The sequence below is a fragment of the Canis lupus genome, chromosome 8, assembly GCF_011100685.1.
Source record: "Canis lupus familiaris isolate Mischka breed German Shepherd chromosome 8, alternate assembly UU_Cfam_GSD_1.0, whole genome shotgun sequence".
NCBI classification, from domain to species: domain Eukaryota; kingdom Metazoa; phylum Chordata; class Mammalia; order Carnivora; family Canidae; genus Canis; species Canis lupus.
In genome coordinates this window covers 37,115,416-37,129,029 of record NC_049229.1, presented here as the reverse complement: position 1 = coordinate 37,129,029, position 13,614 = coordinate 37,115,416, and the positions used below count along the sequence as shown (strand labels likewise).

The 13,614-nt window shown below is 34.9% G+C and overlaps 1 protein-coding gene across 8 annotated transcripts in view; it reads right to left on the bottom strand.

Moving 5' to 3' along the window:
* The window catches only part of SYT16 (synaptotagmin 16), a 235,213-nt gene that overhangs the window by 96,485 nt on the left and 125,114 nt on the right, over window positions 1-13,614 (bottom strand). For 3 of the 8 annotated variants that reach the window (XM_038544888.1, XM_038544894.1, XM_038544890.1), the window contains exon 2: window positions 6,373-7,039. The exons of the other annotated variants lie outside the window; for them this stretch is intronic. In XM_038544888.1, coding sequence (XP_038400816.1) covers window positions 6,373-6,895 — 523 coding nt within the window. In that variant the 5' untranslated portion in view covers window positions 6,896-7,039. The remainder of the gene's footprint in view (window positions 1-6,372; window positions 7,040-13,614) is intronic. 8 annotated transcript variants of the gene reach the window in all.

Here is a 13,614-nt window from a genome sequence, read left to right as displayed (position 1 = left end):
TATGTTAAAAGCCATAGTGGGAAAAGGGGGAACATACAAAAACTCATGGAGAACTTCAGCAAAGAAGACTGAAATTATTTTTTTAAAAATCAAATCAAAATGATAGAAATTTAAAAATATGATAACAGAGATGAAGAATGCTCTCAGTGGACTCATTATCAGAACTGAAACAAAGAAAATATTAGTAAACTTGAAGAATGTATGATATTAGATTGTACTACCTAAACTAAAATTCAAAAAGGAAAAAAGAATGAAGGAAAAAGAATACTCAGGAGCTGTGGGATGATATCAAATGGTCTAATATTGGGGATCCCTGGGTGGCTCAGTGGTTTGGCACCTGCCTTCAGCCCAGGGCCTGATCCTGGAGTCCCGGGATCAAGTCCTGCATCAGGCTCCCTGCATGGAGCCTGCTTCTCCCTCTCCCTGTGTCTCTGCCTCTCTCTCTCTCTCTGTCTCTCATGAATAAATAAATAAAATCTTAAAAAAAAAACAAATGGTTTAATATTTGTGTAACTGGAATACTAGAGAGAGGAGCAAAAGAGAATGTATTAGAATCAATATTTGAAGAGATGATGGCCAAGAATTTTCCAGAAGTAATGAAACTCACTAAACCATAGACACAAAAAAGGTCAGAGAACACACACACACACACACACAAATGAATACCAGAACACACACACATACATACACACACCCCAGATACAGCTGCTGAGAACCACAGATAAACACAAAATCTTGAAGGTATTTAATAGAAAAAAGATACATTACATGCAAAGGAACAAAAGTAAGAATTATGGCATACTTCTCAAATGGAAACTGTGCAAGCTATAAGACAGTGAAATGAAAACCTTAAGGTGCTGGGAAAATAAGTGTTAACTCAGAATTCCATACCTTGCTGAAATACATTGAAAAATAAATATTTTTCAGACAATCAACTAAGATAATTTATTAGCAGCATATATGCACAAGCTAAAGAGCTTCAAACAGCATAAATGAAGTAAATATAAAATTCTTTTTTTTCTTATTTTAGTAATTCAGAGAGACAACCAACTATCTAAAGCAAACCAGCTCATTGTATTAAGCACTGCATGTATAAAAGTTAGTATATCAGGGTGCCTGGGTGGCTCAGGGGTTGAGCATATGCTTTCGGCTCATGGAATGATACCAGAGTCCGGGATCGAGTTCCACATTGGGCTCCCTGCAGGGAGCCTGCTTCTCCCTCTGCCCAGAATGGAGATGAAATAGAATCTTAAAAATACTCAATTCAAAAGAAGATGTGAAACAAAAAATAAGAAAAAACAGACAAAGAACTGATGAAACAAATAGGAAATAATCTAACAAGATGACAGATTTTAATACAATATCAATAATTACTTAAATATAAAGTTAAGACCAAGTAACAGTGAGAGAGACCAATTAACCCTGAAAATTTGAAAGATTGTATTAAAAAAATAAGACCCAACTTTATGCTATGTACAAGAATCCCACTATAAGGATAAAGACAAATTTTAAGTTAATGAATAAGGTGTGGTCTAAGTAAATGATTATCTAATTTTGTCACCTGGGTGACATCAGTCATTAAGCATCTGCCTTCCACTCAAGTCATGGTCTCAGGATCTCAGGATCCTGGGATAGAGCCCAGTGTCAGGCTCCCTGCTCAGTGGGGAGTCTGCTCCTCTCTTTCCCTCTGTCCCTCCCCCTCTGCTGTGCTATCCCTCTCTCTCTCAAATAAACAAATAACATCTTTAAACTTTAAAAAAAAAATAAAGTTAATGAATAAAAAAGAATATATCATACCAACACTAATCAAAAGAAAGCTGGAGTAACCATATTAATATCAAAATTGACTTTAGGGATAAAAAAGGTATATAATATAATGACCAATTAATCAAGGAGACACATATTTCTAAAATGTGTATACAATTGACAACAGAGCTTTACATGAAGCAAAAACTGATAGAACTCTAAAGAGAAATAGACAAATCCACAAGAATTAGAGACTGCAATACTTTTCTCTCAGTAATCAACAGAACAAAATCAATTGGCAAAATTAGTAGATAAAATAAGTAAAAAAAAAACCTGAAAAAACGGCCTCAAAAAACTTGAAGTAATTTATAGAGCACCATGCCCAACAACAGCAAAAAACGCACAAGTCTTTTTACAGTCTTTTTCAAGTACACAGGAAATATCCAAAAAGTCAGAACATATTCAGAGTGATAAAACAAAGCTTAATTAATTTAAAAAACCAAAATCATGCAATATATGTACTCAGATTATAACTAAGTTAAACTAGAAATTGGTTACAGAAAATTATCTAAAATATTCCTAGTACTTGGAATATTTCCAACATATTTTAAAATAAACTAGGCATCAAAGAGGAAGTCAAAGGGAAACTAGAAAATATTTTTAATAGAATGACAACATATTAATAATTTTTGGATGCAGATAAAGCAATTCTTAGGAAAAAATTATACATTAAATAATTATATTAGAAAAAAGGACAAATTATAACCAACAGAGGCAGAAGGAAGAAAAAAATAAAGATAACAGCAACAATCAATAAAATTAGGGACAGAAAAACAATAGGGAAAAATTAATAAAACCAAAAACTAGTTCCTTGAAAAAAAATAGAGAAATTAGATAATCATTTACTTAGACCACACCCTCTGCAAAATAAGAAGACAAAAATGACCAATATCAGGAAATAAAGAGGGAGATCACTGTAATCTCTACAAACATTAAAAAGATAGCAAGGAAATACTGTCTATAAGTTTAATAACATAGATGAAATTTTAAAAATTCTTGAGAAACACAAACTGCATAAAATCACTCAAGAAAAAAACATTTAACTTGAATAATCCTATACATACTAAAGAAACTAAATTTGTATTTCAAAATATCCCCCCCACCCACCCAAACACCCCACTACACACACACAAAATTTCTGGTTCAGAAGGTTTCACTGGAAAATTGTAGCAAACTTTTAAGAAATAAATAATGCTTATTTAATAAGAAATTTTCCAGACCACCGTGAAAGAGAAACATTTCACAATTCATTTTATGAGGTCAACATTACACAGATACCAAAACTACACAAAAACTATACAAGAAAAATACAGACTAATATCTTAATGAAAATAGATGGGAAAAAAAAGAAAAACACCTCAACAAAATACTAGCAAATCAAATTCAACAATGAAATACATGAAAAGAACAGTATACCATGACCAAGTGGATTTTATCCCAGGTATGCAAGACATATTCAACACTCAAAAAGTAATCAGTGCAATTCATTTCAACACTGACCAAGAAAGATTACATAGTTATCCTAATATATGCAAAATAGCATTTGACAGAATTCCTTTTTGATGAAAACTCTCAACAAATTGAAATAAAAAGGAACTTCTTCAATATAATAAAGAGTATCTACAGAAACCTACACCTAAATACTAGGTAATAATGAAAGACAAAGTTTTTCCACTAAGCTCAGAATCAAAGCAAAGATAACTACTTTTACCACTCTTATTCAACATAATATAGTGTACTCAGTCAAGATAAATCAATAATAGAAATGAATATTGGGGAGGAAGAAATAAAACTGTCATTTTGCACACTAACTATATAATTTTCTATGGAGAAAATTCCCAATATTTTGGGAAAGGTATCAGAATGATAATCAGTGGGTTTGGGAAGATTACATGATAGAAGGTCAATGGAATTTTTATATATTAGTAAGCAGCGGTTTCAAATTGAAAGTTATAAAAGCACTATTTACAGGGGATCCCTGGGTGGCTCAGTGGTTTAGCACCTGCCTTTGGCCCAGGGCGTGATCCTGGAGTCCCTGCATGGGACTGCATGGGACAGTCCCTGCTCCATAGCCTGCTTCTCCCTCTGCCTGTGTCTCTGCCTGTCTGTCTATCTGTCTCTCTCTCTGTGCCTCTGATGAATAAATAAAATCTGTTTTTTTAAAAAAATGTACTATTTACAATAGAATCCAAAAAGAAGGAATTACTTAGGTATAAATCTAACAAAATAGAATGAGGCCTTTATGCTGGAAACTACAAAATAAAACAGACAAAATCACTACATACCTATGAGAATGGCTAAAGAAAAATTTTATAATAACATGCTACAAAGTGCTGGTGTGGATGTAAGTGACTAGAAATCTCACACATTACTTTGGGAATGTAAATGGTACTTCAGAAAATAGTAGAATTTTTTTTATAAAGTTAAACATATACCTCCCATAGTACCCAACAATCCCACTCCTAGGCATTTACCTAATTGAAATGAAAACTTACACTTGCACCAAAACTGTTTTGTGACTGTTTATAGCAATTTTATTTACATTGTTAAAAACTGGAAACCACCCAAATATTCCTCAACTGATGAGTAGATCAACAAACTATGGTGCATTCATGCAATGGAATACTACTCAGCAATTTAAAAAAAGTGAACTACTGAAACACACATCTATCCAAACATGGATAGATTTCAAATGCATTACTGTAACTGCATTATAAAAGAAGCAAGACTCAAAAGGCTACCATCTGCATATTTCCATTTATATAGCATTCTGGAAAAGACAAAATGATAGAAAATATACTAGCAATTGCTAGGAGCTGGAGATAGGGAAATGAGTACAAAGGGACTTGAATTTGTTGAGGTGATAGAACTGTTTATACCTCGATTGTAGCAGTGATTACAAAACAGTGTGTTAAAAACTCACAGAACCATATACTAATGAGAGTGAATTTCACCATATGTAAATTATACCTTGAAAAGGAGGAGAAAAAAAGAGACAGAATATGTATAAACTCTAGAATCAGACTCCCTGAGCTGTGCCTCTTTTTAAATATGGATCCTGGACATATTCTCTAACACTCTAAGCATCAATCTTCTCAACTGTAAAGTGAGATTAGTTAGCTTTCCTTGTTGTTCTTCCATCATTATTATTTGGTGTCCTGTTACATACCTAACATTGTGCTTGATGTTAGGGATACAAAAATTAACTTATGGTGTGGCCCTTGCCTCCCAAGAGGCTACAACCTAGTGAATAAACATCCCCTGAATAAACAACTGAATATAATTGTTTTATTACAAAAATTTTTAAAACCCAATATTAAGTAATTATTAAGCCAAATTCACATTAATAGTTTCTAATATAGTTCAACTTTAGCAGGAATTTTCTAAAATAGGAATAGAAATTTCCAATCAAATCTAAGAAATCCTACTGGATGCCCTTATTTCTAGAATTATCTCTACAGATAATTTTAAAGACTTGAAATTGCATTTATTTATAAGTTTATCAGGTTCAGAAAGAATATCAGCCTACTCTACCCTGTTTTTGCCATTTTATTCTAGCATTTCAACATTAAGTAAGAGTATCAAGAAAATACTATAAAAATAATATGAAATTATGTTTCCTCATTTTCTAAGGCTTCATGTATCTTGATAAAATGTTTCCCTAAAAAGAAAAAGCTAAGAGGAATCCCTGAAAATGGATGAAGAAGCTTTGAAATATCCCAGAAAATCTGCTCCCTTTAAAAAGAAAAGAATTAATGACTTCACCTTTCTGTCACATAAAAGATCCAGTAATCTTTGTGAGAGATGTATGCATTACAACTACACATCACAAATACACACCCAACACCTTTCTTGGCATATCAGCCATCTCTGTCCTCTCAACCAAATGGGATGTCCTTACTTCAGGCATTAGAAGCCTGAAAAATTCATGCCAGGACATACTACAGCTACTTTTATAGCGTCAATTACATTTTCACTATATTCAGGATATCTGACAGGATAAAGCTCTAAAGACAGTTTGTTTTAAATGTGTCCTTTCCACTCAAGGCTTAAAGAAAATCAAGCTATTCTTATTTCAAAGATTTCCTATCTACTGTCATCTCACATCACGTCTCAGTGAAACACTGTGAAAAGTGTTCTTGGAGTGTTATCAACTAAAAATTTTGCAACAAGTATGGCTTTTTGCACAGGATTTCACACTGAATAATATAGTAACATCTAGAGATTCCTAACCTAGTGAAAAAAAGAGAACATTTTAAAAGATATTTTAAAAAGCATGACATATGCACAAGGGCTTCTCAAACAGAACCCATCGACTTGTTTTAACAATTTTATTTGATCTGAACTATTGTTCTGAAATATGGAGCCCACAAATATGGGTCTCCCATAGTTTTATATGTTGAAAATATTCCTAAGAAGAACATCTCTCAATAAGAAGCCAGCATATTGAAAGGTATAAAGAGAGAGAAAATAAAATTCATATGATAACTAAAACAAGTCAAAAAATAAGATTAGTAGAAATGCCCTTTGGAAGAACCCAGAGAAAATGATCACTGGCTACCTTACCTTGCTTTTTTCCATTAACATTTTCTAAAATACCAGAGAGCTGGCTGTTAAAGCTGTGTTGAAGGTCACTCCTTTGCTTTTCAAGGTGATGTTCTTCCTCAGCAATAGAAGAAGGCACATGTGGTAGCTTTTGGTCATCAAGGGTCTGACTGGGCCACTGGGACATTATAGAACATGAGTCCTTTGCATGTTGGCTAAGTCTGGGGCTCAAACTTTGGGCAGAGTCCTGCAAATCACTATTACAACGGGAGAAATGATCCACTTCAAGAAACAAGGGATTTGCATCCTCTTGACGCCAATCATTGCCTTGTTCTTCATCTTCAAAGTAAGCTTTCTGAATCTGAATATCATCTAAGTCCTGGTCTAGCTTGTCACTCAATTTAGAGTCTTGTTTGCTTAAGTTAACCAGCGAAGCAGATAACATATCTCCTGCTTGCTGGAGAGCTTCATAAACCCGAGATATCCAGGAAGAGAGAGGCTGGAAGAAGTTCTGAGCATCCTGAGACGCCATGGCCAAAACCATGGCCAGCTATCTGATGTCTACAAGTCGACTTGTTCAGCTCCTTCAGTACTCTGGACTTAATGTGAACTATAGAATAAGCGTGATGACAAATTAAATTGGAGGTCTCTTAATGGCTGTGAATAGTTCACTCTCAAAACTTCTCAGCTGAAACAGAGGAAAGAAATACTTACACCTATTACAGTAACAACCTCAGACCCACTACTGATACCTGTAATCAATGTCAAACAACATTCAGGGACTAAAAGAGATCATCATTGAAATCTGAAAGTAGCTAAATAAAAATTACTGTGCAAGTCTAAATGTAGATTACTTCAATGCGTATTCACCTGCTCAGGCATGTGCAAAACTTTCATCAGCAGTAATGGGCTCTATTCATGTGGACTGAGAAGTCGATCCCCACATAGACCATACTTAACAGTGTGAAAAGGATAAATGAATCTTCATTAAGAGGTTGGATATGACATTTCAAAATACAAGAAAGGTTGGATGCTTCATCTACGAACCTGCAGATCTCAGCGAGCAGGCTAATAAGCATCTCTGCTTCATGACACAAAGATTTATCCTTTCAAAAGGAAATGTGTGCCTGGAATTAAAAAGCTTTTAACAGATCTTAAAGTAAGACTGTATATTTTTATGCAATTTCTACAAATCATATCTATTCTTGAGGAGCAAAGAACCACTAAAAAACAGTGCGACAAGTGGAATATGCAGCTTACTGGGGACGTGATCCTAGCATCTTGTTGCCTTTGTCTATGTTCTAACCTCCCAAAGACAACCCTCCACAACCTGGAAGACTCCTGAGACACCCTCCTTCCCCCAAATTCACAACCTAAAGGAGGCAGCTATAGGACATCATCAGAGTAACAAGGCACAATGAAGATTCTGGACCTAAACATCTATACTTTTGTACATATACACTCATACAAACACATACAAACATATACATACATGTATTTGCATAGGTATGAGTATTGTGTGTGAGTGTGGAAATATATACATATATATATATATATATATATATATATATATATATATATCTTAGTGCCCTTACAATGCTCATCAACAGCTCAAGATGAATTTTATAATGTCAACAGAGCGTAAACTCACTGCTTGCACTTAATTACCCCATCTCTTTTATAAAAAAAAAGCTTTCTTCTGATTCAGTCTACCAGCATTCCTATATGTTTCAGCCTTCTTGACCTCCAGTACTGCAATTAATAGGATTGCTTACATTTTCCTAAGAATTTCTTTTTAGTTTTTATCTTTTGTAATAGCCATTCATGCATGCATTGATTCATCAATAAACAAATATTGATTAAGTGCCTATTAAGTTCTGGGCACAATGCCAAGTATAAGGTAACCTTGAGATCTCTGTCCCTATGGAGCCCACATTCCAATTAAGGGGAAACTGAGCTCTCTGCACTTTTCCTTTATGTTAAATAATTCATGAGTCTGTCTTTCAGGCTCTTCCTTGACTTCCCACCAAGTACATATATGCAACCATTCATTTTCCTATGGTTACTCCTCCTGCCCCTTCATATTCAATCAGCTGCAAGAGCTGACCCATCCATAAGACTCAACACTGTGTTTTTTTAACTCTAAAATATACATCACCAGCCTATAGTTCAATCCCTTTATACAGGCTTGTATCTCTTGTCATCTAAGCTAATGATTACAAACTTTGTATGAGAATCACCTGGTAAGCGAAAGAAGAAAGAAAAGAGAGAAAGAGAGAAAAGAAAGAAAGAAAGAAAGAAAGAAAGAAAGAAAGAAAGAAAGAAAGAAAGAAAGAAAGAAAGAAAAGGAAAGAAAGGGAAGAAAGAAAGAAAGAAAGAAAGAAAGAAAGAAAGAAAGAAAGAAAGAAAGAAAAGAAAAGAAAGAAAGAAAAAAAGAGGCTCAGATGGGTTAAAGGAATAGGCCCTGAATCTTTTTATTTTTGTCAAGTTCCTCGGGTGATTCTGACACACACCAGAGTTTGAGAAATGCTGATCTAAGGATATAGCGACACTTGGGCATCTCACCAAAATCTCAAATTCAGCCATCAAAACCTAGCACATCACTTCTACTGCTACAAGTGTTCAATACTCTAGACTCACGATTGTGAATTTCTCTCTTCAACACTGCCCCCTTTGATTCCTTCCATTCCAAGTTCTGATAGCTTTCAGTCTATGAAGACTTCCATTGTGCTTTGTATGGTGATAACCTTTCCTACACTCTAATTTCCCCAGATGTTACATAACTAGTTGGTTTCCATCTCAAGTCTTCCAAGCTTCAGTCCTTCCTCTAGATTTGCTCACCATTACCTGAACTTCTATTACTTTTATTGCCTGTCTCCTCCTCTAGAATAGACATATCTAGAGGGCAGGGACCGTATGTTTTATTCTCTAGCTTATCCACAGTGCAAAGAAGTGTTCTAAGCATGTACTCAATTCTCAATAAATTTTTTTAATATTAGTAACAACCAATAAAGATGAAAGGAATGTCATTGATATATTCCCAGGGGCTATACCACATTTCTTTATCATTTTAAGTAGAATTCCATTTTAATTATAAAAATGTTTACGTAAGGTCATTTTAAACATAGAAAATGACTAAACAGTAAACACTAAAGAGTTGTTTCTATAGGGGGGATAATTATCAAATTCCTGAGCCATTGCTTTATCACATATTTTGATCATCCTCACCAAGGGTAATTGTGAACAGAAAAGAAGTGGTTCCATGCCCAGAATAATAACGCTCATGGTCCTTTAAAGGCTGTTAGTTAAATCTTTCTGACCCTATTTTCTATCTGATAACAGATGCTTGGAAGGAGAGAGGAAAGTTACCACCTAAGAAGAAATACTAGCTTCTGGGAGGTATGCCTTAAAAATGAATGGTATTTTGGTGAAAGATAAAGTGGAAGCCTGTATGCCTGTGTGATTTTTAAAGGATTATGAGCTCCTGGAGAGAGTCAAAAACATTGAGAGAAAAGAAAATGTTTCTAATAATATGGTCCGCAGGTAACCTAGCACCAAATCAAAATCTTATACCAGTTTATCTACTGAAGTGTGTTAATGTTTAGCAATTTTTTTAAAGGAGAAATCACCCTGGAAAATCTATCCTCCTTATTCTCTACCAAGATCTGTAGGGCAGTCATAAGTAAAAGTCAAGAATATTGGGTTTGGAGATGGGTGAATTAGATGTATGAGGTACAAACTTCCAATTCTAAAATGAATAAGTCACAAGGATGAGAAGTACAACATAGGGAATAGAGTCAATAATATTGTAATAACGTATGGTGACAGATGGTAATGACAACTACCATGGTGAGCAGTGCATAATGTATAGACTTGTCTAATTACTATGTTATATCTGAAATCAATATAACAGTGTTTATCAACTATACTTCAATAATAAAAAAAATATGTAAAAATAAAAGAATATTGGGTTTATCTGAAGTGTCTTTTTATAGTCATTGGTTAACTCCCTTGTGTCTTCTCTTAAATGTAAGTTAGTTATCACTGACTTCTTAGAGTGGTCATAAGGCTAATTAAGTCTAAAATTTTATGACAATTATCATACCTTTCAGAGAATGGCATCTTGCATTACCTAGTGTGAACAAGAAAGCTTAGAAGCATGAATAACACATAGAGTCAAAATAACTATAAAATGGGCTGTAATCCATCTTCAACATGATTCAAAAGAGACTACAGGTGTTTTCTGTTAAGAAAAAATGGTATGGAATATGGGTAGGAATATCTGTCACTGAGATGAAATATCTTTTGTAGCATTTGTCCAAAATGTGATCTAAAGGCTGAAATCCTAAATATAAAAACAGACTACTGAGGACCATTTACATCAATGATATGGATACAATACAATACAGCCATATTTTCATTGCTAGGGTATGTGCAATACAACAGACCCTTTACCACTAGACTTCAGGTGGGTGGCCAGAAGAGGGGAGGCAATTAGCGTAAAGCTAAATGTGAAACTGCCCTATTACCAAAACATACTTTCATCAGTAGACATTGAGAAAAATGAGACAGCATGAAGAAAAGCAGTAGCAATGGACTTGGAATCACACAAAACACTGCTCAATGTTGGATAATCTTTCAGTTATGCCACAGCATGAGGCAAATCACATTACCTGAGTGCACTTAAAGTGTCTTCATCTACAATATAGGGAGTACTACCCTCTGTCTTACAATTCACAGTGGAAATTAGATTCCTCGATATTTCTAAGGCACCTAGAATAGAATCCAGTACATAACAGGCACTGATTATCAGTTATTCATTACTAAACCCAAATTTGTGACATTTTAAAGGGCAAAAACGTATCAAACTCTTTTAATCCTTTCTCTAATGTGCAAAGACCCAGAAACACAATACTACCATTATAGGCAACATTTGCCAAGCACTTTACAACATGCAATGCTTTTTGACAACCTATATAAACAAAAACTCTTTGTGAAAGATAGTAGCCTTTGCATTTTGCAGTTGAAAAAACTGAGGCTCAGAAGGGGTGATTTGCCCCAAGGTTCACACCTATAATAAATAATGTAGCTAGGATTCCAATTCTTCCTTGAATTCCAAATTCTTGCTTTAACCACTATTCCAAAAGACCTTAGAAATAAAAAATGTAAAGGTATTTTCCTCATTAGTGGCCAAGGTGAGGTTCAAATCCAGGTTTGTCTGACCTCAAAGTCTATTGTCATTTTGTTTCCATTCCACCTTTGCTGCCTATTTCATTATAATGAAACTCTTTAAAAAATGAAACTATTGGGATCCCTGGGTGGCGCAGTGGTTTGGCGCCTGCCTTTGGCCCAGGGCGCGATCCTGGAGACCCTGGATCGAATCCCACATTGGGCTCCCGGTGCATGGAGCCTGCTTCTCCCTCTGCCTGTGTCTCTGCCTCCCTCTCTCTCACTGTGTGCCTATCATAAATAAATAAAAATTAATTTAAAAAAATGAAACTATTGGAATTATTTTTCCAAAGTAAGTATAGTAAAGTTTTTTAAATATTCTAAACTACTGCTTAAGTTGAGGAAGATTTATTGTAAAAATATTTTTCAACCTATCCAACAGACAGCTTTGTGTTTGAGCATGATGACCTTAACAAAAAGACTAGGGTGGGTTCAACCAGAGCTTTCAATTGCTCAATGCTTTTGCTATTGTAACAATAGCACCTTTTATTCTCCAAATTTCTTAAGCCCATTCAGTATTTTAGACTATCTACTATGACACATAGTTGATTGTGTCATTCCATTTTTGAAATGACTTAAAATTACTTTTACTGCTCCTAAGATGAAATCCAAAATCCTTCATAGGACTTGGAAGGCCACGCATGGTTTGACCCCTTCTTATCTGTAACTACTCTCTATCTGCTCTTTGTTCTTCAGTATCTCATATCACCCCTTCATCTTACTTCAACAAACTCCTCCAACTGACTGAGACCATGCTCCTCCCTCAGGCTTTCTTCCCCTGTCCCCCAAAGCCCATCCACCTCCTTTCCTGTCTCAGCCTGACAACAGCCGTCTCAGACTCAAGTATGTCTTCTTGAAATAGTCTCATTTAAAAATTATTTATTTATTTGTTTGTTTGTTTGTTTGTTTACGAGAGGGCACACAAGGAGAACAGAGTGGGAGGGAGAAGGACAAGCAGACTCCACAATGAACATGGATTATGATGCAGGGCTCAATCCCAGAACCCTGATAATATGACCTAAGCCAAACCAAGAATAGGCTGGTTAACCTACTGAGCCTCTCAGTCACCCCTGAAATAGTCTCTCTTAGCACCTCTTATTCCTTCTTATTAACACTTCCTATATTATAATTGCAGGGTTTTTTACCCCCCTCAGCTACCTCCCCTCTGACAAACATCAGTTTGTTCTTTATAGCTAAGAGTTTGCTACTTGATTTGTCTCTCTTTTTTCCCTTTGCTTGTTTTGTTTTGTTTCTTAAATTCCACATATGAATGAGATCATATGGTACTTGTCTTCTTCTGAAGAAGACTTCTTCTGACTGACTTTACTTCACTTACTTTCTAGCTCTATCCATGTTGTTGCAAATGGCAAGATTCTTTTTTATGGTGGAATAATATTCCATTGTGTATATACACCACATCTTCTTTATCTATTCCTCAGTCAACGGACACTTGGGCTGTTTCCATATTGTAAATAATGCCACAATAAACACAGGAGTGCATGTATCCCTTTGAATTCACCTTTTAATATTTTTTGAGTAAATATCCAGTATTGAAATTCCTAGATTATAGGGTAGTTCCATTTTTAATTTTTTGAGGAGCCTTCATACCATTTTCCACAGTAGTTGCACCAATTTGCATTCCCACCAACAGTTCCTTTTTCCCACATCCTTGCTAACACTTGTTTCTTATGTTTTTTGATTTTAGTCATTCTGAAAGGTTTGAGAGTGATATTTCACTGTGGTTTTGAATTGCATTTCCCTGATGATGAGTGATGTTGAGCATCTTTTCATGTGTCTGTTGGCCATTTGTGTGTCTTCTTTAGAGAAATGCCTTTTCATGTCTTCTGCCTGTTTCTTAATTGGATTATTTGTTTTTTTGATATGGAGTTGTATAAGTTCTTTATATATTTGGTATACTAACCATTTATCAGATATGTCATTTGTAAATATCTTCTCCCATTTCACATGTTGCCTTTCAATTTTGTTGATTGTTTCCTTCGTTGTTCATAAACTTTTATTTTGATGTGGTCCCAA